Below are 27778 nucleotides of genomic sequence, written 5' to 3' on the forward strand. Positions count from 1 at the left end.
AATTTGAAAACAAGTTTTCATTTCATTGGAAATTACTAGACTTGGCCAAATTGACACACAAGTAGAAAGTACATGTAATAGTCCCAATATCTAGACAATGTAATGGACATTTTCTGTTGTATATACCGGAAATTACACTAAACATTCCTTCAGTGGAGAGAGATTTGGGGACTTTTAAAATACACTTTTAATACGAACAAAAATTTCATCTTTGTAGAAACAATATAAGATAACAAAATGTTACGTACTAATTTACCCTTTTCTTCTTTATTTTTACAATAATCTTTTTTTTTTTAAACAAAAGAAACATTTGTCACGACACTTTCAAGGAACCAACAGACACTCCATCAAAGGTCAAAGCAATGTCCAGCAGATTCTGTCCCACTTGTTCTTTTTCGCCTCCTGCTTGGAATTCTGCTGACAGTTCTCTGTAAGTGATGGCAAGTCTTTTCCCTGTGATGTCACATCTGTGAATTCCATGCATCCAAGCGTGTCGAGCCGGGCCATACACCACGATCAAAGAATTACGAAACAACGGTATGTGGACACTTATATCTGGATAATCTGATGAGGTCATGCAAAGTATAGTGTCTGACCCTAAGTTCAAGGTCACTAGCCGCTCCCCCCAGAGCCAGAAGTCATCAAAATGTGGGTCAATTGATGATCCCCGCTCCGGCAGATATTCTAGGTTGCATTGTTCCACAGGTTCGAAATCTTTTAAAATGTCCGTTGATTTCATTCTTTTATACAGCACTCTGCTGAAATCTGGCAGTCCAGTGAACACATCTGATTTGATTTTCTTTCTTTTGAAATTTACTTTTGGGCCATAATCCTTAAAAGATTTAAATATAACGAATGAAATATGCATATACAATCACATTTACACAAAACAGTAAAAGTTAGCCATATCTACACACAATATTACTGAATTTATTAAATTTTGTTACAATTTTTTAGTATAAATTGAATTATTAATAAATATCAGTTTTAAATTAACCCTTTATTTTTGTTTGTACTGGTACTTATGAATCTATAAATACATGTACTGGAAGATGTACCAGTAGAAGTTGGTTGCATGACAAAAACTTTCAAAAAAGGGCACCATTAATATTATATGGTCAAATATCTTAAAAAGTGAATTTTAAAAGACAATAAGATTTCAAACAATGTGTTCTTCCATCCACGATGATATCACAAAATGTCTCGCACCACCTTTTATAAAATTCATTCCCAAGGAATTACCTGTTTTCGCCTCCCAGATTGAGATTCCACAAAAGGACTTTTGTAGATGTGTTCTAAAATATCTGATTCCTCTTCTGGTGATATAAAATCTCTCTGAATAAAAATCCCTGGGAATTCTAAAGTGTTTCCATGGTGATTAGGATGATCATCAGCTGTGCCTCCTACATAAGCCATGTTGCAGAGGTCACAAAAACTGTGAATTTTTCTTGAGCACTTCTAATGAAAAAAAAAAATAATTGAAGATTATATTACATGAACTGCAATAACTGAAACTACAGTCAAACTTAGCTACTGTAATAAGTATAAATTTACACATGCAAGGTTATAATGAAATACCAATGCAGAGTGATTTTGATTCATTGCAAATGTAATTTGTTACATCTGATATCTTTAAAGTTAATTGTTTTATATCTTTAAGACTGACTGTAGAGTGTGTATGAGTTTGTTATGAATGTGTTATCTTTACAAGACAAGGTTTCTGATTTGCTTTGTTCTTTGTGAAGAGAGGAGTAGATCAGAAACCCTTTACATGGGAAAATATTTAAAAGCATGTTTGCTTTAATTGTGCTTTATCATATGAGACAATGTGTCAATGAAAAGATCTTAAACTTTTTTCGTTACTTTGATTTCAATTGAACTTCTTTAACCATATTCAGAATTTCATCAAATTCTTCAAAAAGTGACAGAAAGGGTAAAACAGGGGACAGACTATGATAGGGAATTCTGTTATCGGATGAGAGAAAAAAATGACAGACTAGACCGGAATTAACCCAAGCTTAATGAATCTCTAGTCAGGTGTTATATCAGCTAAGCTATCTGGCACCACAACAGAACTGTTCTGACCATCACATTTCTCCTCCCTTAAAAGATCTTCACCATCGAAAATCTCAATCCCTAGGCTCTTTACCCAGGCAGGTGTTAACCTGTCAGTTCCAAGGGTTGGCACGGAACCAAACATAAAGGAATAAAAAAAATAATGACAACCTAGACCGGAATTTGAACCGGAACTCCCTGAATCTCTAGTCAGGTGCTCTTCTAATTGAGCTATCTGGCAATCCGTTTTGACCGTCACCTATGACGTATCCAATAGTAATTACTCAATTTAACTGATTAATTTGTAACATAAAATTTACACTGATAACCGACACACTGCCTAAACACAGCATCTGTGTTAATTATTTAACTCATAAAATTTTATCATCTTTCGAGACGCTAATATAATAGAGCTGGCAGAGGAAAATATCCATTTTGGAGCTTGTACACCAGCTGTACATTGTGCAGTTGTGATATTGTCAGTGATATTTCTGTATAAAACATCCTTACAAAAAGAAAACCATGTAAACAAAATAAACTTCAACAGTTCAAAAATACAGACATACCTTTTCGGTCTCATTTTGTCTTTCTACTTTTTCACAGACAAGACAGGTGCGAATACCTTTACAGCCACATTGTGACATTTTGTAGCAGGTTCTGCATAGGAAACATTTCACTGCAGTGTAAAATTAAAACCAGAATAGTAGATAAGTCCGTCCGTCAGACTTTTTCCGTGTTCATGCACGTGTAACATGTGAAAAGGTGAAACCTAAACAAGCACAAAGAAAAAGTATTCCCAATTTAAATTTCGTTGTAATATTAAAAAATATATTAAATATACATGTATCAAACGCAATTTTGTACATATGTGATATCTGTCACAGGTGCTCGTCACGAATTTTTTCAACTTTTTACATCTACAATCTCTATATAAAATACATTATTGTATAGAGGTGGTAGATATAAAAATTTGAAAAAAAATGTGACGAGCCCCTGTGTATATATTTTAAAAATGCATTTATCAGACAGGGGTTGACTACGCAATAATACTGCACACTCATTTACTTTTATATAATACTTACTTATGTTAGAAGTTTAACAGCATTGTAGTTTTACATGTTAACTGTTTAATTTATGGTGAAAAAAAGGTTGGACAATCTACCGAGAGAGAGAGAGAGAGAGAGAGAGAGAGAGAGAGAGAGAGAGAGAGAGAGAGAGAGAGAGAGAGAGAGTTTATCATCCATTCATCATTTATCTATTTCAGGTTTTTTTTTACATCTAGAACATGAGGAAATATAGTGGTACATGGAAATACATACATAAATACACATAAGACTAAAGTTTTATCAATAATAATGCTAGATTTTATGCAAATAAAAAAATCAACCAAAAAACGAAAAACTACGGGGTTTTTTTTCCATACAAACAATATGTAATTTATATGTGTGTTCTGTGATGCAAGTGTCTTTAAAGTGATCGAAGGAACAATTTATATTAGATAATGACATCTCCGATTCAAAATAAATCACCATTAAGCCCAGCTATGTCGAAGTCTATGTTTAATCTATGAATAATATTTAGATATCTACTGTAAGTGAAAACGCCAGGTGACAATGTTGCCATTTTTGACACTTACTTGTATTTTGTTGTCCGAATATATGACATGAGTGTCAAATAGAATGAAAACATTTCTAAAGTAAATATTTTATTTTCAGTTGGTGGAATTTATATGAATTATCAAAAATTTTCCCTGTTTGTTTTTCTTTCAAAGAATGTAATACATTGATTCACACATGTATCCAATCCGCATAGCCTAGGGCTAAATGTTTTGTTTCAATTCATTTTTTGCATCAAAAAGAAAAAAATGTCTAGGGGTAATAAACTTACATGTTTTACATGTGAACGGATTAACTTTGTATTTTGTAATTTTAACATCGTAAGCCGATAAGATTTGTGACATGTAAATAAATAGTTTTACGGTATCTTTTCATCAAGATAAGAAAAAATGCTAGTTTAGATACAAACGATGACAATAAAACAGTATCTCCATGAAGAGCTAGGAAAGCCGAACCAATCGTAACAATTTTCTTTAAAATTCCGCGAACGCAGTACGGATTTCATATAGACGACAGGGATAGGGATTAATGTCACTACATGTTATTCAGTTGTACGAACATTAATTTCAAGTGAGAGCAGAAATACATGAGATTGTAGCAAAAAGTAAGTTGTTTTTTTATTTCACGCAAAAAATCTTATTGTTGATCTACATTGTTTATTTATGAAGTTTTTATAAATGAAAGATATTAACCAAAAATTAACATGTAATATTGATAATATTATAAAAAATCATTTTTAAAAATGTAGATGTTGTGAAGTTATCTGTTTATGTAGAAAACCCCCCAAAACACTGTTGTTTCAAAACTGGTAAATAATAAACGGATCTGATTTATTCTCCGGGGTTTTGTTTTTACGTAGCATCTCTCATTTCTTGTTTGAAAACGCGGGAAAACCTTGGATCACGATGCTGTTTACATTTTCGCCCAGCATATGCATATGATACATCTTCTGTACCCATTTCATTATGAACAGGTAATTCGTACTTCTTTTGCTATAAACTACAAGTTTTTTAAAAGAGTGTTTGAATAAGCAACAGGGAACATAATCGGGGGTGGTTTGGGGGGGGGGGTATTTGTTGTTATTGCACAGTTTTAAATTAGTGAGAATATTTTCACCAATTTGACTTGAACAAAAGTTTACCGCACTTCAGAAAATAAGAACGGTTTTTTTAAGCAATTATGTCGTCTCAGCTTGAGTTCCTAATTATCTTGTTAACAATGAGAAGTGGAGGCAATTATAACACCTGTCAAATAATTATCCACCGGACTTTACCTTTGATCGAGGGATAGAGTGAAGCCGTTGACTCCCCTTCAATTAATGGAATGTTCCATTTGTTATGCTAGTATTCAATTAGGGTTTATTATATATATCATTTACTCTGAGAAGACATTGAGAATTACATGCTGATCAATCATTCAGGTAATGTTTAAAATTTGGAAATTTTTTCTTAATTTTTTTAAGATTATCAAATTGTAAATTTTTTGTTTTCTTATTAATGTGACCATGATTAGTATCTGTTAATGGAAAAGAACAGTGTATTGTGCTTCTTTTAATCATTTAAAAAATGGTAAAATTTGAATTAAAGATCTGCCAGGCTTTTGAAAAAAAATAAACATATATGCCTAGTCTTTTACTTTTCTAAAAGATATGTAATTTTAGCTTAGTAAGACTTGAAAATGAAAGAAAAAAAAGGTTCAATTTGGCAAATAAAACCAACATTTAATATAATGCTATACATTTAAACAAAATCCCTGCTGGAGTCAAACTTGAGACTTGTAGGTCGAATAGACCAAGTTATATACCCTTCAAGCCCTTGTACTACCTAAAGGGGTTGAATTTGCCATGTTGCAGTTTCAATGTTTTTTATAACTTATTTCAATTCCTTTATAGATTATAATTAATTTCAGAGCAATAATAACATGAGAAAAATATTTAATACGGTGAGATTTTTCACTCCGAGGCAGGTACGAAACATCTCAGTGCGAAACAGAATAGGTTCGAACCAACCTGGATTCGTTTAAAATAGGCTGATACCTGAACCACATCTCTGCTATGAAGTTTATCCTTAATATGATAATAACTCATGAAAATTGAAATCTATAGTTCCAAATAATGTGCAGCATGACCCATATGTGATTTGCTATCACATTTGCATTCAGAGAAAACTAATCGGTCCTTAATTCTTAGGTAATGTTGCCTGCTAAGTTAAATAACACAGTTTACATTTCACAATTTTCTTAGCCCATTCTTCACATATAATCATATATTAAAGTACCGGTAATACAGAATTTTTTTTTTTAATGTTAATGGTAATTTAATAGCTAGTAAACTGTATGAATTTCACCTATACCTGATCAAAGTCTTAAAACAAATGACACTAGTGTATAATTACAGTGATAAATGAACTGAATTCAAAGGTAGATGTGGATGGAATGACTTAGTAAGAAAAAAATTATTTCTGTAATAAAATCAAAGCCAATGATTAAATATCGTAGCTAACAGTTTGCACTATTTTTTTCTGTCTTTATCTTAACAGATAAGTTTAAAAGTGTGACATTTGTAATTGCACAATATTTCAAGGAAATAACAATAGTACCCAGGAAATACTTTTATTTCCAACCATCATCCATGGGAAAAACATGTATAAGTATTTCACGCTTTTTTGCCAACCTTGCTTGTAGATTCTAAATTTTTCAAATCATAAACCCCAGACCAATATGTTCGCCAATATACTGGAGGGGAAGATCAAATTTTAACATTAAAATTTATAGGAGAATATCTAAAATCTTTTTCTCAAGAGCTACAATGCCACAATTGCTGTAATACTATGCAAGAAATTCTCAAGAGCTACAATGCCACAATTGCTGTAATACTATGCAAGAAATTCTTGCATAGTATTACAGCAATTGTGGCATTGTAGCTCTTGAGAAAAAGATTTTAGATATTCTCCTATAAATTTTAATGTTAAAATTTGATCTTCCCCTCCAGTGTATATATCCAAGAATCCTGCTAGTGTGTACCGGCCAGTATATTCTTAATTGTTCAAACCCTTGCATCTTAAACATTACTGCACAGGAGGGGCTAATTAGAATATCAATATTGGAATGTAACAATTCAACCACTACTAAATTGACATCTTCATGAACTAAAGTGTTAAAATATATGACATTGCTATCCAAGCCAGCCTCATACCGAGTTAATTAAATTGTGAATATATTTAAAACAATGATATTTTTTGGGAAATGTATAAATTCTACAGAAGTTTACATGCAGGTATATTCGTGAAATCTTTATACACTGCTGCAAATTGTGATATTTGTGATACACAATAAATATCCAAATAGAGTGTAAATTCAAATTTGTTGAAAAATTTGATCCCTAGACCAATAATGGTGCCCTAGCATTAGGAGAAGCAAGTAAAGCTAGAGGTATACTGATGGACATATCTTCAACCAAATTTTTCAGCTCAGGTGACTGAACAGAAATTGTTTTTCAACAGACAGAACATAGCACAAACAGCAAGACTGAAATCTACACGCCCCGTTTATCAATTGGTTGAAATCTACGGTGGCTAAAACTGACAAGAAAGGTTGAATTTTGCACGCCCTGTTTATCGATTGGTCGAGACCTTCAAAAAAATCACGGACTGCACGAACTAATCGTGATGATGTCAGACTCAAAGTCTCACTGGAGACGATTTGGCTGTTTCTTTCAGCTAACGTACTTATGAACATAAACAGTAATTTAGTGAATTTTGCTTACTTTTTACGCTCAATTTATTAATTAGTTAAAATAAAGATGTTAATATAAACAATGAAATGCTCACTTTGGTGATTTATTTGGGTTATGAAGGTAGCGATCATTGACTGACTAACGCGGGTTATGTATTTTTTCTGCAATGTCGCTACATTCATATCCCAAATGAATCACCAAACAGAGCATTTTATTGTTTAAATAAATTATTTATTTAAACTTGTGATAAACCTAAATACTTTGAAATTAATGTGAATAAGATGTTTTAGTTTTTATTAAAATTATAATCATCTTTGTTAGAAATAAAATTCATATCGTACAGAAACCGTACAAACCGTATGGAAAGTGTATAGTAAATGTATCGTGTCGTATAAGAAACGTATCGTATCTTACAAGAAGCGTAGCATATTGTATGAAAAATGTACCATATACCATGTGAGAAAAGTATCGTATCGTATCGTACTAAAAGTGTACCGTACAATGTGAGAAATGTATGGTATCATACTCGAAGTGTACCATACTGTGCGAGAAACATATCATATTGTACAAACCGTATAGCGTTTGAGAAGCGAGAAACGTACAGCTGGTGTAGTAGTGCATTTCAGGGTCTGTAAGATGCACATTTGACCAGTTAATTGGAAAAAACCCTGATCAATGGATATTCCTCAACATCGCCATGATATGCAGATGATATCTGGAAAAAACTTGCAGAACAATCATCTTAAAAATAATTACTTAAATATTCATGAATATTTATAGAGTACTTCATGTTTTACACTTCATTTGTTTGTGTCAGTATGTCAATTCAAAAAGTCTACATAGTTCTTGCACTGCCCTTATTTTAAGAGTTTAACAAAAACCAGCATGTTCCTCGACATTCATACCATATCAGTCAAATGGTCACTCTTGTTATTTTTCATCGCATCTCCTCTGAATTGCACGACAGAAATAAGGAAACTTTGTAGATAACAAGAACATGATTTGTAGATTCTGACTTCATAGTAATTCTAGGAACAGATTTGATTAGCTCCTTTTATACTGATGTTTTTGGCCATTGTGAAGTATAGTTCTAAAACAATTGCATTGAACAAGGCATTGAAACCTCAGCATCAGTACATGAATTACTGGTCCAGAAATATGCAACGTTACCTTCTAACTTAGTAAATTGGTCATTATTGAATTTACATGTACTACTGAGTCAGCTATATTGTTACTGCATCAATCTCGTTAAAGTTTATTTTATTGAACTATTTTCGTTTCAGGAAAATGAAGCAGGACACAAAAACTCTGACAGTCAACCTCATCTGTCAAGTGGAGGGGTCCCAGAGACTCCATTCACTAAGGGCACTCATGTAAGTCTCTCCCTCTCTCTCTCTCTCTCTCTCTCTCTCTCTCTCTCTCTCTCTCTCTCTCTCTCAAAATCAGATTCATACAATTTTTAAAAAATGAGTTTGATTTTATTGCCATCTATGCAAAATTTTGATATAATGCATGATATACCCAGTACATTTTAGTGTTGCTGAATATATAGTATTATTGTATTTATATCTGCCAAGAAATACATGTACTTGGTAATTAGTATTAAGATTTATTTATACACATATAAACATTTAATTAAATGAAGAAAAAAATCGTAGTATTTTGAATCTATTATATTTATGTAATACAATATGAGTCAATGAAGAGTGTTTAATTTTATAAAGAACAAGGGACGTTATTAGCCGTATTTGGCCGCAAAATTTATCATATTTTCAACGTCTTAGTTTTGTTTTTTGATGTTGTGCATTGTACTAAGTTCGATACTGGCTAAATTCTACAGGCACCAAAATGACGTCATTTTTCATTATGACGTCACTAGTGTACGCTAAACACGGAACGATCTCCAATAATCGTTATAATATATAGAAATATGAATAATCTTTGCTGAAATTAAAACCTTTCACATGCATTAACCACTTTTATATTTAACATATTTATTTTCTGTATCATAACAAATTCATATACTGAAAATGGTGACGGTTAATAACTGTGAACAATGTCAATTTTAGCAAAAAGGATTAGAAAATTGCACATTTTAACAACGTAATTCAAACAATGCGATCCGACACGGACAGTTACTCGGCGTAACACGTGGTTTTTACCGTTGAAAGAGGGTTTATCTTATACATGTAAAAATCTAAAATAATTTTTGTATACGTAAGAAAAGACAAAAGGAAAAAAAGAAATAGAAATTGCAACCGAAAAATAAATAAATTGATAAATAAATAGATAAATAAATTAATTAAATAAATAGATAGAAAATTACAACACACACTATTAAGATGTAACGATTATATAAAATTTTTACAGTGGATGTTTGTTGAGATCATAACAGAAAATAATCGCCGACATATTGAACAGGCACGAAGCATCGGGGGGGGGGTGGGGGGGGGGGGGGCAATTTTTCTGGCAGCAACACCTTTTTAAAATTTACATATAAAAAATTGAAGTATCATGGAGTTGACCCCCACTTTTTTGTTGAAAATGTAAAAAAATGATATGAAAATAAGGAAATGAGAAGTGGAATTGAAGTTATATACTACCCCCCCCCCCCCCCCCCCCCCCCCCCCCCCCCCCCGATAAGGATTTTGAAGATTTTGGGAAACTTAAAATTTTCCTTTTTTTTTCTTTTTTTTTTTTTGCTTGTCAAGATTTTTTGGTTGCCCCCCCCCCCCCCTTTCAAAAACGATGCTACGTGCCTGTTGCAAGGATTGATAAAAGCTCTAATAATTTCCTCTTTAAGTAAACAGTTTATGTTTAAGTCCATTTGTATCCGTCATATGTGATCGAGGTAGTTTAATCAATCGTACAACCAGAACAGACGTTAGACATATTGTCATATTGTCTTCGTCTTCCGTGATCTTTTCTACCGATGGTCGGCCGATTAAATAGACAAGTTCGCAATTGCTGAATATTCACCTGTAACTTCGTGGGCATTGCTTCAATTTATCGAGGAAAAGGGTTCCGCGCCTGACCGCCCCTTATATATTAACCGATAACGGTAAATGTTAAACCTAATCCGTATACGGTTGATCGTCAGTGCATCAGCCAATTTGTCAAAATCGCCCCAAAGACCAGTTGACTGCATCACATGCTCCTTCCGCGAGTCGACAACAAAAACGTGTCGTTCCTTGTTTTTCAAGTCCGAAGATAATAGAAGTATGATCAGCAATAACTTAGTCTTACATTGTTTGTTATGTTTGATATGATTCTTACACTGCGAGTGTGAAGTTTAATTTGTATATATTCTATACGTTGAGCAGAAATAAACTCTCTCTCTCTCTCTCTCTCTCTCTCTCTCTCTCTCTCTCTCTCTCTCTCTCTCTCTCTCTCTCTCTCTCTCTCTCTCTCTCTCTCTCTCTCTGAATGTATGTTTGTGCATACTAACAGTGACTGAACTACTAAAGTCTTATTTGAATAAATTTTATTTATTCTACCCTCACGGTTTAAACAACGATCTCCACACAATGATTAAAAGTTTGTAGACGATCTATGACCAGGTTTATAGGTTTTATCTATACAAAGCACACGTAATTAGATTGAAAAGAAAGTGCATTGACCTGTGCTCGTTCTTAATACTTGCTAGAAGTTAAAATATATTATTCATCTGTTTAATTAATCAGTTTTCTTGTATATTATTGTACCGGTTGGTAAATGATTTTCTTTGTGAAATTCCCGCATTTATAAAGTTGCTAAATTGTTCTATCCACACGTCGATTGTCTTAAATTACATGTAGTTGTTTGTGTATTAGAAAAAATCAAGAAACTAACAAAGTATAAGTAAAATATTAAACAATAAAATGCCTTCTATGGTGATTCATGACATTGCAGAAAAAAATTACATTACCCGCGTTCTTTTTCTCTGCATTGATCGCTAATTTATTGTTTATATTTACATCTTTCTATCAACAAATTAATAAATTGGTTGAAAAAAGTCAGAAAAATTAACAAAATTATTGTTACGTACGTTAGGTATAAGAAACAAACAAATCGTCTCCTATTGGAATTTGATTCTGACATCACCATGATTATTTCGTGTAGTCCAGGATTTTTTAGCTCACCTGAGCTGAAAGCTCAAGTGAGCTATTCTGATCACATTTTGTCCGTCGTCCGTCTGTCCGTCCGTCTGTAAACTTTTTACATTTTGAACTTCTTCTCTAAAACCGCTTATCCAATTTCAACCAAATTTGGCACAAATCATCCTTATGGGAGGGCAAATATAAATTGCAGAAATAAAAGTTTGATCTGTATTCAAAGCGGAGAAAACCTTGAAACTGTAGAAAAAGGGGGGTGCATTTTTAAAAATCTTCTTCTCAAGAACTACCGAGGCAAATTCAACATAGTTTAGCATAAATTATCCTTATGGGAAGGAAAATATAAATTGCAAAAATTAAGTGGAAATTTTGTTTCAAATCTGAGTTATTACGAAAATAATAATAAAGGAAATGCGTGTTTCAATCAGTTTAATAGCTTCGGGTTCGGCATCCGGTAAAATGATTCCATACTTCTAAAACGAGGTTCTTTGTTTAAAGCAGCCATGACATTATACGAAAAAGGGTCGATCTGACTATGATGAATTTACTTGTTGTGCAACAGTTCGCGTATGAAGGGAAATTTTGAAACATACAAAATATATTGGTGCCGATTTTGTGAAGTAAATTGAGGCTAAATATTTCAATGCGTTGACAGTTTTCACACATGACGTTGGTGTTAGCTTGTTCTGATTTTCGTTTCGTTCTCATTATGCTTTGTAACCTGGAAACTATCGTCTGTATTTCGTGATTTTTACGTATCAAATCAAACAGAGACTTCGGTAAATCAAACAGTTAACTGTTTACCTGCGCAAATTAAGCAAAATCGGATGTAGGGGACGGGTACTGAAATACAATTCATTCTATCGGTAATTCGGCATTATCTTTTGCGTAATGGTACATGTAGATTAATGCAATAGGTTTTGTTGAGATGCTCGGCATTTTTTCGAGTTTATTCAGTTTAAATAGAGTTTGATATCGCTGACGGAAATATGTAGGTATATACATGTATATATATATGATTCATTTCGAAAAAATAAATTGTGTTCTTTATTTGTTATACATGTAGTGCATGTTTCTTGTGTTTAATTGTTTACAATTTCTATTTACTAACCATATTTGAGTGTTAAGCTTCGAATTATAAGCAAGATACAGCGATTTGCTCACAATTCTATGTTTGTACACAGATATTAAAAACTAAAGCTTAAAAAAGTAAAATATTTGTCAATATTTATTAAGAAAATTTTCAAAGTCTGTTGTTCCAGAAACCAACTTTAACAACTTATTGTATTGTAAACTTAACCTTTTTAGCTCACCTGAGGGTGGGGCCACAATGGGGGGTCGAAGTTTAACAAATGAATATATAGAGTAAATCTTTAAAAATCTTCTCCTCAGAAACTAATCAGCCAGGAAAGCTGAAACTTGTGTGAAAGCATCATCAGGTAATGTAGATTCAAAGTTGTGAAAATCATAACCCTGGGGGTAGGGTTGGGCCACAATGAAGGATCGAAGTTTTACATAGGAATATATAGAATAAATCTTTAAAAATCTTCTTCTCAGAAACTAATCGGCCAGGAAAGCTGACACTTGTGTGGAAGGATCCTCAGGTAGTGTAGATTCAAAGTTGTGAAAATCATGACCCCCGGGGTACGGTGAGGCCACAATGGGGGATCGAAGTTTAACATAGGAATATATAGAGTAAATCTTTAAAAATCTTCTTCTCAGAAACTAATCAGCCAGGAAAGCTGAAACTTGTGTGAAAGCATCCTCAGGTAGTGTAGATTCATAGTTGTGAAAATCATGGCCCCCGGGGGTAGGGTGGGGCCACAATGGGGGATCGAAGTTTAAAATAGGAATATATAGAGTAAATCTTTAAAAATCTTCTTCTTAGAAACTAATCAGCCAGGAAAGCTGACACTTTTGTGGATGCATCCTCAGGTAGTGTAAATTCATAGTTGTGAAAATCATGAACCCCGGGGGAAGGGTGGGGCCACAATGGGGGATCGAAGTTAAACATAGGAATATATAGAGTAAATCTTTAAAAATCTTCTTCTCAGAAACTAATCAGCCGGCAATGCTGAAACTTCTTTGGAAGCATCCTCAGGTAGTGTTGATTCAAAGTTGTGAAAATAATAACCCCTGGGGGTAGAATGGGGCCACAATGGGGGGTCGAAGTTTAACATATGATTAAATAGAGTTAATCTTTAAAAATCTTCTTCTCAGAAACTAATTAGCCAGGAAAGCTGAAACTTGTGTGGAAGCATCCTCAGGTAGTGTAGATTCAAATTTGTGAAAATCACAACCCTAGGGGTAGGTTTGGGCCACAATGGGAGGTCGATGTTTTAGATAGGAATAAACAGAGTAAATCTTTAAAAATCTTCTTCTTAGAAACTAATCAGCCAGGAAAGCTGAAACGTGTGTGAAAGCATCCTCAGGTAGTGTAGATTCATGGTTGTGAAAATCATGATCCCCAGGGGTAGGGTGGGGCCACAATGGGGGGGGTCAAAATTTAACAAAGGAATATATAGGGTAAATCTTTAAAAATCTTCTCAGAAACTAATCAGCCAGATGTTTCTTTATAATTGTTAAGACTTTGGCCCCAGGACAATTCTTTGGCCTCCCGAGAAGGTTCATAGTTTGATGTACGTTTATATCTGATATATAAACTATTGTTAAGGATCATTTTGAGAACTGCAATACTCAACATATGATAAGACTATAAAATCATCTTGTTAGAAAAGGGACTAATGATTATAAACATAAGAATATCCAGGGGAAAATGGATTTTATTTATACAGGATCTACATGTATTATTGTACATTGTCCAGATAGTTTGTATTATGACTCCATTAAGCTGATTTTATCATACCTATTGTTCCTCAGGTGAGCGATGTGGCCCATGGGCCTCTTGTTTTTAGGTTGCTGAAGGTTTCGACCGATCGATAAACTAGTAAAAACTGGACCGTTTATATTTCAGTTCTGTCAATTTCAACAGAGCTATGAATGTACAATCCATTTTTGTAATAAAATAGAGGGAATCATACTTGGTGGATGTAAATAATATATTCATTTACCTCTACTGGCTTTCGAGTATTTCTCTGCAGTACGGATTCCCTAACTATGTCGGGTTAGTTAATACGAAATTCTTATTCTAAACAAATGGAATGCAAAGTTTGGAAATAAATACTAATACCAAAATTTTTTTTTAAAAAATAAGAGAAATGTTTGGTTGTGTTAAAATCCAGTTAATCCTGTCCGTCATGTTTATGACGCCGCGTTAAAGGCTTCGTAAAATGTCGACGTTTCGTTTTAAAAAGGCGCCGTGTTTAACGTAAAATGTATCATACTTACACTAAAGTTATATGAATAAATCATATACCATTAAGTTTTGTTTATTCTTGGCTTTTGAAAATGGTAGGTATCATTAGATTTTAAAACACGGCATTTTTTGACCAATAACGTCCCTTGTTCTTTATCCCATAATAGGTTATCCGACTATGGTCTAAAGGATCTGCCTGCTGACATACTGAAACACATGAAGAGTATCAAGACCCTGGACTTCTCCCGCAATAACCTCACAACTTTTCCAGAGGTCACTCTGAAAACTTTGGAGACACTGGACATCTCTGAGAATAATATTGACTCCATAGACTTTGTGAAGAACCTTCCGAATCTCAAGCAGCTTATGGTAGAAGGAAACCCAAACATCCAGGTAAAATTCATGACATTTTGTTAATGTCAGAAACAAAAATGGGGGAAGTTTTTTTACCCCATCTTGCTTTTGTTTGTTACCAAATGAATTGTTGTCTTATCATCACAGGTTAATTTGCTTAGCATACAATTGTTGGAGACCTAGATTGTATATCTTTGCCAAGAAGTGAAATTTCACTATCCCACACGAGTATATAATGAATGATTTTTTTATCTTTCTTCCTTAGGCCAGTCACAAGATAGAGGCAGTTCTGAAGTGTCCAAGTCTGATGAAGATCGATGGTGATGATTTGGATAGCATACACAGACAAATCCAACACATCAAAGAGAAGTGGAAGTTACAGGTACACAACAATCAATTGGAAAAGGTTGGGTGTCTTTTGAGCAGGACAGTGCTTAATGACCATAAGAAGCTAAAAGATGCATAATAATATATAATTGCTTTTGAATGTCATATCAAGTTGGTCCTAAAGAAAAGCTAGTGTGATTTTTTTTTTATATCTATGATAAATTTTTTTTAGAGAAAAAAAACCCGAAAGTACTGTTTTTCTAAAAAAAAGGTAAAATTTAAGATGATTGTACCAAATAAATTTGAATTGATAAAATATATAATTAATACATGTATATATGTGTATTATTAAAGGTCATTAAAAAAACACCACTTTTTCTATACCGTGCATTTGCTTCATGTTTAAAAAGCCTGTATTCTGTGTCATATTTAATGCATGGTCAGTAATTCTTACCTCAAAAGCCAGACAAATTTTGTTGGTATCAAAGAGCCGTGGCTGTGTGGCCAATAATGAAATAGCCAGGCCTATGTCACATTGCTGTTTCACAAAACTACCCAAAGTCCAAGCTCTTTTTAAAATGGCTCTATCAAAAATGGAATACATAATTTTTATTTTACCACAATTGTTGCTAAATACATTAAAACGCGTGTTCTTAATAAAGTGAAATGTAATGCAAATGAATTAGTCCACAGAAACATTTTTGTTATAGCACAAATTGACTGTGAAATCATTCGAAATTTTAGTGATATCCTTGGGTAGCCCTTAGCAAATTTACATCTTTGATGAAAACAAATCTTGAAATAGGTATCTTACTGAAAATTGACATCCACGAAATTACATCTCCACAAAGAAGCAAAAAACCCACAATCCATAAAACTTGGCCCCCACAAGTTTAAATGATTCCACAGTATTTTTCCTCATAAATTCATCTGGTTCTTCATAAATGTTGAAACTTTTTAAATACTAATTTTTTTAAAAACTGATTTCCAACAGGTGCAGGCCAAGTTTGAAGTGCTGTATGAGGACCGATTCACAGAGGACATGTCTGAGGAGGAGTTCCAGAAGGCTGTGTCAGAGTTCAAGGCCATTGTCAGATCTGATGACCTGTTCGCCAGCGACAGAGAAAATCATTGTATGTATGATCCAATGAATTTCACTTTTCTATCTCACCTGAGCTGAAAACTCAAATGAGCTATTTTGGTAAAGTTTGTCTGTTTATCTGTAATCTTTTCACATTTTCAACATCTTCTAAAGAACCACTGGGCCAATTTCAATTAAAATTAGAATAAAGAGCCTGATAAAAAGGGGATTCAAATTTGTGAAAATTAAGGATCAAACCCTTTTTCAAGTGGAAATAATTAGGATTAATTGAAAAATTTTGAGAAATAAAAAAAAATCTTTTTCTCAAGAACCATTTGGTCAAGAAAGTTGGAACTTTCATCCTCAGGCAATGTAGATTCAAAGTTGAGAAAATCATGACCCCCAGGGGTAGGATGGGGCCACAAGGGGGGTTAAACTTTTATATAAGAATATATAGAAAAAATCTTGAAAAATCTTTTCAGAACTAAGATACCAATTCGGAGATATTATACCAAGCTTAAGGGCAAAGCATCGTCCAATGATTTTTTATATGGAACATTTTATATATTCTATTATTGGATATAATTTTAATCTTATAAATGGTAACTTTGATTGTTCTCTGTGAATAAACCCCGTTTCAACTATGGCCCCACTTGATTTCAGACTTGTGACGACTGATTCTCTGAAGTCTTCGGACAATGCCTTGCTTTGCGTATTATCTCTCCCGAATTGAGATCTTCTCATATTTGCTGATTATATACTTATTTGTGAAATTTTTTTTTCAACCACTTTGCTGATACTAAATATAATGTTTTTCGATCGCTTTAACTAACATGTATATAGCAAGTTAGAAATGCAGAGGTGGATTGAAAATACATTTCCTATAACTACATGTACATATACAGTTTCAATCCAATGTTTTCTCAAACGTCCCTGTCAATTTGTTCCCGCCCATTTTAAATGTTTTGACTGTAACAAGCGAAACTGACATAAGCGGTATATTTCCAATCTTGCCAGTTAATGTTCCGCGGTCTTAATTACCCAGGAAAACTGAAACTTGTGTAGAACATCCTCAAGTAGTATTGATGCAAAGTTGTGAAAATCATGACCCCTAGGGGTAGGGTGGGGTCATAATGGGGGGGAGGAATTGAACTTTTACATAGGAATATATTGAGAAAAATTTAAAATCTTATTCTCCAAATCTAACTGGCCAGAAAAGCTGAAACTTGTGTGAAAGCATTCTCAGTTATGGTAGATTTAAGTTTGTTCAAATCATGATCCCCAGGCATAGGATGGGGTAGCAGCATTGGGATGGGGAAAACTTACATAGGAATATATAAGGAAAAATCTTCAATAATTTCTGTTTAAAAAAGTTGTAACTTAGGTGAAAGCAACCTCAGATAATGTAGATTCAAGTTTGTTCAAATCAAAATTTTGAGGAGTAGGGTGGGGCCACATTTGGGGTCGAATTTTACAAAGGAAAACATTTTAATTATTAAAAGAAGTGGTAATGTTATGATATATATTTTTACTTATATGCAAGCATTTTGACATATTGCTGACTCTTTAAAATTGATCAGACTTTGGCCCCTGGTCGATTCTTTGGCCTCACAAGGGGTTCAGAGTTTGACATAGGTTTATATCCCTTTCTTTTTGAGAACTGTAATGCTCAACATGTGACACAACTATAAAATCATCCTGTTAAAAAAGGGACTATTGATAATAAACATAAGAATATCCATGGTGAAATTGATTTTGATTTATACAGGACCTCCATCTATTATACTACATTGTCCATATAGTTTGTATTATGACTCCATTAAGCCGATTTTACATACCTGTTAACCTTTCAAAGCTGCTATGTGGGAGATTCTCCCCCTTACCAACTTGGCTAAGGGAGAGATTTTGCGTAAACGACTTTTTTTTCAGTGAAATGCAAATATATATTAAAAATACTGTTAGATACCTTATTTTACCATTGTAATTAATGCATTTCCAATCATTTTAAATTTTATTTTTTCTATGACTACCGGTGTGCAATTACAACTTGTGTTGCTGTACATGTTCAGAAAAGTCTTATTTTGTTTGCATGGTACAATACAAGTAGCCAGTAGTGCCACTTTTTATATTATAAGTCTCCTTATTGTTCAGTATTGAACCATCACTGCATGCTGACATCTAGGGTAAACACAGAAAATTTATTTTGCATATTTTGAATTTGCAGTGAAACCCAGTTAAGAAAATACCAGTAAATAATATTCATTAAAATTATTTTTTGCCTTATATATAGGATAGATCTTTAATTCACAAAACAACATGTATTTCTCCAGTATCATTTAAAAATGATCTCTGTTGTAATGTCTATAGCATCCCTGTTATTCATAGTACCGGTACTATAAACTTTAAAAACTCTTGTGAAATGCTTTTACACTTTTTCCTCGAGCTTCACTTTTATCGGTAGCTTGTATAAACACTCAGTGTTCCAAACTCACTTTGATTTTTACCATGCTGGCCAGACAATTAGTCACGCCTCACTGCACGTGGCTTGGGTGCTTTACCTGTGCACCTGTTAAGTGACACCACTGGCTGTGTATTGTTTTCTTTGGTGTTACAGAGTAAAATCAAGATGTTTTAGGCTTTCACTTATTTTTTTTTATAAGGCCTATGCATAACTAAATACGTAATTGATTTAAGGCAAAACCGGAAGTAATCGTAAAAAGTAAACTTGACTATAACATGTCATACTATGATCACGGTAGACAGTACTTGGATGGATTTTGATATATTCAAGCTACACTGCAGCTTTTTGAGCTCAAAATCAGAGAAAAACCAGCAGTGGTTGTTGAAATTTGCATGTAAAGATTCAGAATTTGGGGGTGGGGTATGGGGAAGACAAATACGATTGCGGGAGAAATTTGTCTCCCGTGCGGGAGATAGGTTGGATGCGGGAGATCTTAGATTTTTAGGCCGTTTTGCGGGAGTCTCCCGCACAATGCGGGAGGGTTAACAGGTATGGATTTTATCATAGCTATGGTTGTCAGGTAATTGATGTGGCCCATGGGCCTCTTGTTTCTTTTTGATTGTAATGATAAGTTGTTGTTAATGTTTTGGTCAAATTAAGACCAAAACGAGCCAAGAATTTCTTGCCACCACTTCATGTAATGTTATGCAATGGCAAGAACTGGTTCTTGATGAGGATTGGTCTTAGGCCAGTTAAAGTTTTTTTTTCAAATCTTCTACATGAGAAATCTTACTTAACAGCTATAGAGTAATGTTCAATTTAAAGGATTAGAAAAACAGTATGTGATGTATAGAAAACACAGTTTTTTGTGATAATTGATATGTGATCAATAAAAAGTTTCAGAGAAGTAAGGGACAAATTTTTTCATAAAGTAAATGCTTCCATTTTCAGATTGAGCAGCTAGTCACAGAGGTAGCCGAAGAAGTCCACTCTGGTAGACATTTCCGCTCTGATGTCCAGACTCCCCGGACTCCGAGGAGTGCCAGACTGTCCAGGAAACTCAGTGCAACCTCACCCAAAACATCAGGTATAGAGGCCTGACCAGGGTTCAAGGGAGGGATAATAGTAGATGTATAGGTTTAAGGGGGATAACTGGATGTTAAGGGGCTCATTAGCCATTTCAGATCAAACATTGCAGTTTGCATTTGTTTTTGTAACTTGTGTGTTTGTTATTGTTGTTTGATATATTTCCTCCTTAAAAGCTTTCTCTCTTCTTTGTCCAATTTTACAAAAAATTGCAACTTCATTTTAAATAAAATATACACTGACTTTCCCACCAAAAAAACCCCAAGTAATCATAATTTTTCAAGCACAAAAAGCAACTCTTGTATGGTTTGTTTGTGTAGAAAACAATAGTCAACCAGTAGGTGTATCAACATGATCTGTTTTGATATGGCAAAAAGGCTTGTAAATGTACAATTGGTGTTCCCAAAAAGGACAAAAAATTGCAATTGTTACTTGCGTTTAACCAACACAATGCTATGTATTCTTGGATTCTTCAGCCACCACCCCAAAGAGGAACAAGAGTCGGAACCACTCTTCTTTACTGGACTCCCCCACCCTGAAGATGCCTCAGTCCCCCATATCCCCCATCAGTACCCCACACAACAGGAAGAGACGGAGGGACAGTGACCAGGGCGAACTCACACAGAAATCAAAACGAGACAGGAAGTACTCCCCTCTAACCTGGATGATGAGGAAGAACACAGTTGTGGACCATGACCTGATTTCTTTGGTAATTTGGGATAATGTTTTTACAAGTTATGTTAAGAAAAAAGTTTCAGATTTCTAACAAAAAGCCATTCTTTGTTTAACTCTTTCCAACTAAATTTGACCAATTATTTTACGCTGAAATATTTATTTTTGAAGATTGTAAACCCTTTTCTCTGTCTGTAAGCCTGTAAAAGTGAATAATATTAGCTTGCCTGGTTCTGTCTATTAATGTACGATCTGTTCGATATTGTTATAACTGAAATGAGCATGCAAAATAAAAGGATATTTTTAACTTGATGTCAGCCATCAGTACCTGACTACGACCCTGTGTATTTCCTGAGATGCCACTCCGAGGGAAACGACCCTTCTGATGAGGTCACCAAGGTGTGGAGGTGTGCTTTTGAACCTAGCATTGAAGACCCAGGTAAAAATTTGATTTTTTTTTTAAAGAGGACTTGATGGTCCTAGTCATTTTTAGACTGTATTTATCTCCTTTAGAAGAAGATCTCTATGTAAAAATGTAGAAAAAATATCCAAATTAAAAAAGTAAAATTAAAGGATTTTTTCCATACTTAACAATAAAACCATATCTTAAAACTTTAGCAAAATCTGATGGTTAATTTGATGACCATGTAGCCTTCTTAAAAAGCGATGCTTACAAGTTCTTTAGAACTCAAGAATGAGTTCAGTGCAGTGATAAAATGTTGGTCACTGTGTCCAATGTCTCATGACGATTGTTGATTGGTACATGTATTTCCCTCTTTTAAGTTTTAATTTAATATCTGTTATTTGTAGAGAAGACAACAAACATGTTGGCCACTTGTGGGGGGCAGACGGTCTGCCTGATTGACTGTAACACAGGGAAGGTGATGAAGCGCTACAAAGACAGCAACAAGTATGAGGTAAAAATTTAAAAAAAACAACTTAATATTATAAGTTGATATTTTAGAAGCTAATATTGTTTTACATAAAATGTTCTAGACAGGTTTAAAAAGGATAAGAGTAATTACTCATCTCAAATTATTTTAAAATTGAGTTACTCTTTTAAAACTGCATAATCAGTGGGATAGCATTTGCCACATTACAGTGGTATTTGAGACATCAGTCATGATTGTTTGGTGTTACTGTGTACTTCTTAATGTATGGGTATGTTTCTTTATGAAGCAGTATAAAAAGTCCATATGGCTTGTTCAGGTCATGAAGAAATTTAGGAATATTTGAAAAAGCATAGAAGTTACTATCTTTTTCAGAATAGTGCATTCATATATGCTTATATTTTATCTTCAGTGCTTTTACACCATGGCATGGACCACAGTCCAACTGAACAACAACAGAACGGAGAAAACCAATCTGTTGGCTGTTGCAGGTAACACTGAAAAATGGAAAAAAAATATTTTAAAAGTTTTCCTAAATAGGCTGATGGCCTTAAGTCCTAATAAACCCCTTAATATAGAATGTTAACAGAATTTATTTGATAACCTCCAAACATGTACAATCTTTAAAATCCAGCATTTTCATGTTATGTTTTATATGCTGATAATTTTAAACAGGTCAAAGTGCTGATATCAAGCTGATCCACCCCTCACAGTTTGTGATGTATGCCACACTAGAGGGTCACAGGAAGTATGTCAGCTGTTTGACCTTTCACCCCAACCATCCCACAATCCTCTTCAGTAAGTGTGTTATTTCCATCTTTCTGCATTGTTAAATGTTTCAATCTTGAAATCTTGAAATAACTTTCCAATAAATGAAATAGCAAAATTGTCAAACACTGGTTCTTGGTCAGTTGGTAGTCTTGCATTATTATAATAATAATTTTGGAGACCAGATGTTTTGTGTTAATCTTAAAATATGAGTAAAGATCAGCTGTTAATAAAGTATTCTTGTAAATGCAAGGAAAGAAATTCAAATGTAACTGCATTCACGCAGACAAATAAGGTGATTAGGATGTGACTGCAGCTTCTTTTAATTATGCCCCCCTTCGAAGAAGGGAGGGCATATTGCTTTGCTGCTGTCTGTCGGTCGGTCCACCAACAGTTTCCGTTCATTTTCTTAGCAGAGGATGAACATATTGAAATGAAATTTGGTATACAGGTTTATTATGATAATATCTAGGTCAAGTTCAATATTGGGTACGATCGAGCCATTTTCGACAGATTGATGGCCTTTGGACGTAGAAAAATTCCAGTTATTTGCAGTTTCCACTCATTTTCTTCGCAGAGGTTGAACATATTGAAATGAAATTTGGTATACAGGTTTATCATGATAATATCTAGGTCAAGTTCGATATTGGGTACGATCGAGCCATTTCCGACAGAGTTATGGCCCTTGGACGTAGAAAAATTCCAGTTTTGCAATTTCCGCTCATTTTCTTCGCAGAGGTTGAAGATATTGAAATGAAATTTGGTATACAGGTTTATCATGATAATATCTAGGTCAAGTTCGATATTGGTTACGATCGAGCCATTTCCGACAGAGTTATGGCCCTTTGACGTAGAAAAATTCCAGTTATTTGCAGTTTCCGCTCATTTTCTTCGCAGAGGTTGTACATATTGAAATGAAATTTAGTATACTGGTTTATCATGATAATATCTAGGTCAAGTTCGATATTGGGTACGATCGAGCCATTTTCGACAGAGGTACGGCCCTTGGACTTAGAAAAATTACAAATATTTACAGTTTACGTTCATTTTCTTTGTGAATGTTTCCCAGGGAGGGGGGCATAAGTGTTTCACAAACATCTCTTGTTCATTAAAAATTGCTCTCTTTTTAAGTTTATGTATTACTTATACTTATCTTCCATATTATCAGGTGGCAGCAATGATAGGAAGATCATCATTTGGGATATTGGTATTCCCAACATGAGAGACTACACTGTCTTGTTCAAGTAAGTGTCACAAACATAATAATGCTATATTAAACTAATGAAAAATTGTAATATTTATTGTCACATTCTGTTACAGTTTCAATTGAGTTTATAATTTTCTACTCATAAAGTTCCATATTTTTCGGAAATTAGGTCGATACGTTTTTTCCCTGGCATGTGGACATTGCCCTATTCATCGCTTCGTCCTATATATGTTTTTTTGTTGTGGAAAATTTGATATGAAATTTTGCAAAAATATATGCAAACCTCCAATAAAATCATGAGAGTTTACCAAAATATCGCTTGAATTTCTGTGTAAAAATCTTAGTCACCCTTCCTTTCAAACTTTTCTTGTATTTATATATATTAATAATTTCATTTTAGGAAGTTGCACGTTCTGCAGGCACCAGACACTGATGCTTTGAACCTCGTCCTGAGCATGCCCAGTCAGACTCTGTTGGCAGGATGTGAGGACTCGTGCTTTGGATGGAAAGCAGATAACATTAACAAAATATCAAGGTAGTTATGACGTCCAATTTTTCACTACAAAGCTTTTAATGAGGGGAAACAGGAAACAATTTTGCACCATTTCAATGATAAGAATATGCAACTTTGCATTTCAAAATAAATTGTAAAATAAAATATCAAAAATAATTCTTTAAAATGCCTTTTCAAAAAATTAATACACCTATTTATTTTAAAATTATTGAAAGATTTGGTTAATTTTTGATCGTTTTAAACAAAAAAAGAGAAATTTTTACAGTGCATGTGAATCCTTGCAACATGGTTATGTTTAATGTGAGAATTTGCTTTATGAATACTGAGCCACTTATTTCAGGGACCCTGACTACCAGTTTTATCTGCCCACTGTGTCCAGTGACGGGGAGAGTAACGTCAGTACTGTGAGGGAGACAGTGGATGGACTGGCAGCTCTAAAGAACGGCTATGTCGGTATGTAGCTCTATCACTCACTCAATCTGAAAGCTTTAAACCAAGTCACATCTTCTATAGCCAAAGTCATATCTTTAGCTTAATTAAATCTCACTCAGTCTTGTAGCATAGAGCCAAAGTCAGATTGTTTAACCCAAAGTCAGATCTTCCAGAACCATACTCTTAGAACCAAAGTTTATAGCTATATGAATAAGCAACAAATATAAGCTGTAGTTTAATGAGCTGTAGTTCATCTTTTAGAGAAATGATATGTTGTATGTGATTTATTTGTAACTGTTGGATTAATCACAACAAAGGAAAGATAACAGTATTTTTTTTGGTAAAATAAAGATAGCAAGAATAATTTATAACACACATGTAAGTTGAAAATAAATTGAACAAAATTCTTTCAGTGAACAAATGTGTTGGAGATGACATCATCAGTGTTTGGAATGTCAAGGATCAGCTGTCGAACAATGGCAAAGCACACAAAAGGAAGGTCAAGGCCCACATCAGGTCGGTTGGGGTCAAACCAGCAGCCCTCCTCCACTACACCACCCAGGATGTAGACTACATCAACATGGGCACAAACAAAGGTAAAACAAAAGCGTAAGAAAATCTAGAAAAATGTGGCCTTATTCGAAGCCCGTCTTTTGTAATGCAGTAAAACATAGTTACATGCTTAAAGTAATGTCAGTTTCCGTCCTCTTATCTTAAAATTGTATTATAAACTCAACAGTTATATTTTTATGGTTATAACAAATTTACGAACTTGTTGCTTACCCTTCTCTTTAACAGCGTTTTATTGTTTTTACATATATCGCAAACCTAGACCTGAAGGTTTTTAATTAGTTTGCTTTGCTATTCAAAAACAAAGATTCTTTATTATTTTGTTATAGAAAAACATAGATTATTATTTTACTATTCAAAAACAAAGATTCTTTATTATATTGCTATTCAAAAACAAAGATTCCTTATTATTCTGCTAATCTATTTATAAAAACAAAGATTCTTAATTCTTTTGCTATTCAAAAACAAAGATTATTTATTATTCCAGAAATGATGGTGGTTGGAGACGACTCTGGGAATCTCAGGCTGTACAACATTAATGAACTGACCAACAGGAAGTCCAAGTCATGTGACGACATCATGAGGCCTTCCAGGGTACATCTCTTACAAACTTCAACTGCTCATGTTTTAGTAATTTTCAATGAGAGAATGATTTTTTTTTAAATTATTGAATAGGATTAGTTTTAAAAGTTGTTTTTTTTTTAACTCAGGTTTTAGAATGGCCGGAGATTGCTGAAGGACCCATGAAACAGTTTTGTCAGAAAGAGGTAGGAATTTATGTTTAATGCTTTTTATCTGTATGAACAACTTACATGTATCTGTTGTTATTTTAATTAAAGAAATACCTGGTATTTTATTCAAGTACATTTATAAAAAGAAATGCATTGAAAAAAGGATTGAATAGCGGGTAATATGTCCATACATGTATATTCTCTTGCACTTATGAATATGTATAAAACAAAGGACTGAACAGCCAGCAATATGCCAAACACATACATTTTCTCCTACAGTGGTTGATATGTCCATAAAATACTAACTTTTTACCTTTGATTGCAGGTTGTGATTGTCAACAGTGCCTGTGTCAGTCATGACGGGGAGTATGTCGCCTGTGGGACAGACAACAATTTGGTGTGTGTGTGGAGACAGAGTAGGGACTCTAGTGAGGAGGAGATGATGTTGGACTGAGGGCGCCTGTCATGATAACTCGTGTAGAAGACTTGAGGCTGATATTTCATGAAAAAGAAGACTTGTGGTTGATTCATGGAGAGAACTTGTGGTTGATTCCTAATGGAGAGAACTTGTGGTTGATTCCTGATGGAGAGAACTTGTGGTTGATTCCTGATGGAGAGAACTTGTGGTTGATTCCTGATGGAGAGAACTTGTGGTTGATATCTCAGAGAGATTTTTTCACTGGATATAAGGACCAGGTTTTGTTCTATGTTTAGAACTGATGGGCATTGATATACATGTATGAGGCTGTGAAATTGTGAAATGATTTTGAATTATGTGTGTGATCTCAGTTTTGGTTGGAATATGTATATTGTTATTTTGTTCTGTGGGATATCTTTGTTGGACTATATGTGTCCTCATTTTTCGTAATTCCTCACCATCTTCCCAGCTCCTTATATTATTACAAGTGCACTGTTTGTTTCTAGGTAGTACATTAAGATTGCTCTTTGATAGCATATCACACTTTGAAAACTCGATGGAAAAAGTTAACAATATCAATAATCAAGTCAGTTATTCCTGTTTTAAGATATTTTATAGTATCTTGATAATAGTTGGTAGTCTTTTTGTTATGAGGGTTATATCTAGTGTTGAAATAATGTACATGTTTTAAAAACATGAGTGTATGGAGCTATAGGAAGGTAGTATAGAATTCAACAACTTGGTTGAATTTGAGTTTATGATATAGTTTATGAGTTTTCAGTGAATATTTTTTCCTTTATGAAGAAACCTGATTTAGTGCTACTGATAACTGTACATGTAGTAACGATGTATAGAACTTCTGATGTGTTCAAGTTGATTGCAGAAATAATGCAATCAAAATTTGTGTTCAAGTTGGTTTTTTATTTTTCATTTTTATGCCCTTCTTTCAGCGTTTAGTTTTAATGAAATTTCTTCAAAAAATATCTGAAAATATTTTCTATATCAAGGCATTTTAGTGTTTCATGTTTATTTCACCTTCTGTTTTAAACACCCACCTTTTAATTTTTTATTTGAATTTTTTTTTTCATTTTAAGTTTGAATTAAACGTTCATTTTCATTTTATGTTTTAACTTAAGACTGTTACGGAGACCCTGCCTGTATCAATCATTGCTTATAAATCTTTGTTTATATGTACCAAATTTTTTTTTTTAGTTTGTAACATTAAATTTTTTGTTCATTTTATGGATGTTGTCGTGATGTTGAATATTACTAGTGTTTTACAAGTTATGTTGTAACTCCCTTAGCTAATGGCAGCAGCTAGGACCCAGAGCTACATGTACCTTAGATAAGGATGGTGACGCTTGTTGGAGTGTCATTTCTAGACATCCAAGCCTTTCACCAATAAATTGGTCTAATAAAACATCTCTTAAGGATTAGACCATGTGAATGAAAA

At 33.8% G+C, this 27778-nt stretch overlaps 2 protein-coding genes across 2 annotated transcripts; one reads left to right on the forward strand and one right to left on the reverse strand.

The window, feature by feature from the left end:
- Positions 1 to 240: 240 nt before the first annotated feature.
- On the reverse strand, positions 241 to 2751 carry LOC128188689 (alpha-ketoglutarate-dependent dioxygenase alkB homolog 4-like). The gene is made up of 3 exons (XM_052859900.1): positions 2622 to 2751; positions 1243 to 1458; positions 241 to 832 (listed from the first exon to the last, which is right to left on the reverse strand). The coding sequence occupies exons 1-3, from the start codon at positions 2697 to 2699 to the stop codon at positions 314 to 316; spliced, it is 813 nt and encodes a 270-aa protein (XP_052715860.1). The 5' UTR covers positions 2700 to 2751; the 3' UTR covers positions 241 to 313.
- Positions 2752 to 4545: 1794 nt separating this feature from the next.
- LOC128189490 (leucine-rich repeat and WD repeat-containing protein 1-like) lies at positions 4546 to 27565 on the forward strand. The gene is given in 19 exon segments (XM_052861119.1): positions 4546 to 4644; positions 8688 to 8777; positions 14982 to 15207; positions 15434 to 15550; positions 16490 to 16611; positions 16613 to 16628; positions 19989 to 20124; positions 20600 to 20832; positions 21114 to 21234; positions 21606 to 21712; positions 22098 to 22176; positions 22361 to 22483; positions 23622 to 23697; positions 24061 to 24195; positions 24515 to 24627; positions 25020 to 25202; positions 25664 to 25770; positions 25887 to 25943; positions 26233 to 27565. Coding segments are annotated over 19 exon segments (2178 nt in total). The 5' UTR covers positions 4546 to 4636; the 3' UTR covers positions 26362 to 27565.
- The last annotated feature ends 213 nt before the right edge of the window (positions 27566 to 27778 follow it).

This window comes from Crassostrea angulata, chromosome 6 (genome assembly GCF_025612915.1).
Source record: "Crassostrea angulata isolate pt1a10 chromosome 6, ASM2561291v2, whole genome shotgun sequence".
Taxonomy (NCBI): domain Eukaryota; kingdom Metazoa; phylum Mollusca; class Bivalvia; order Ostreida; family Ostreidae; genus Magallana; species Magallana angulata.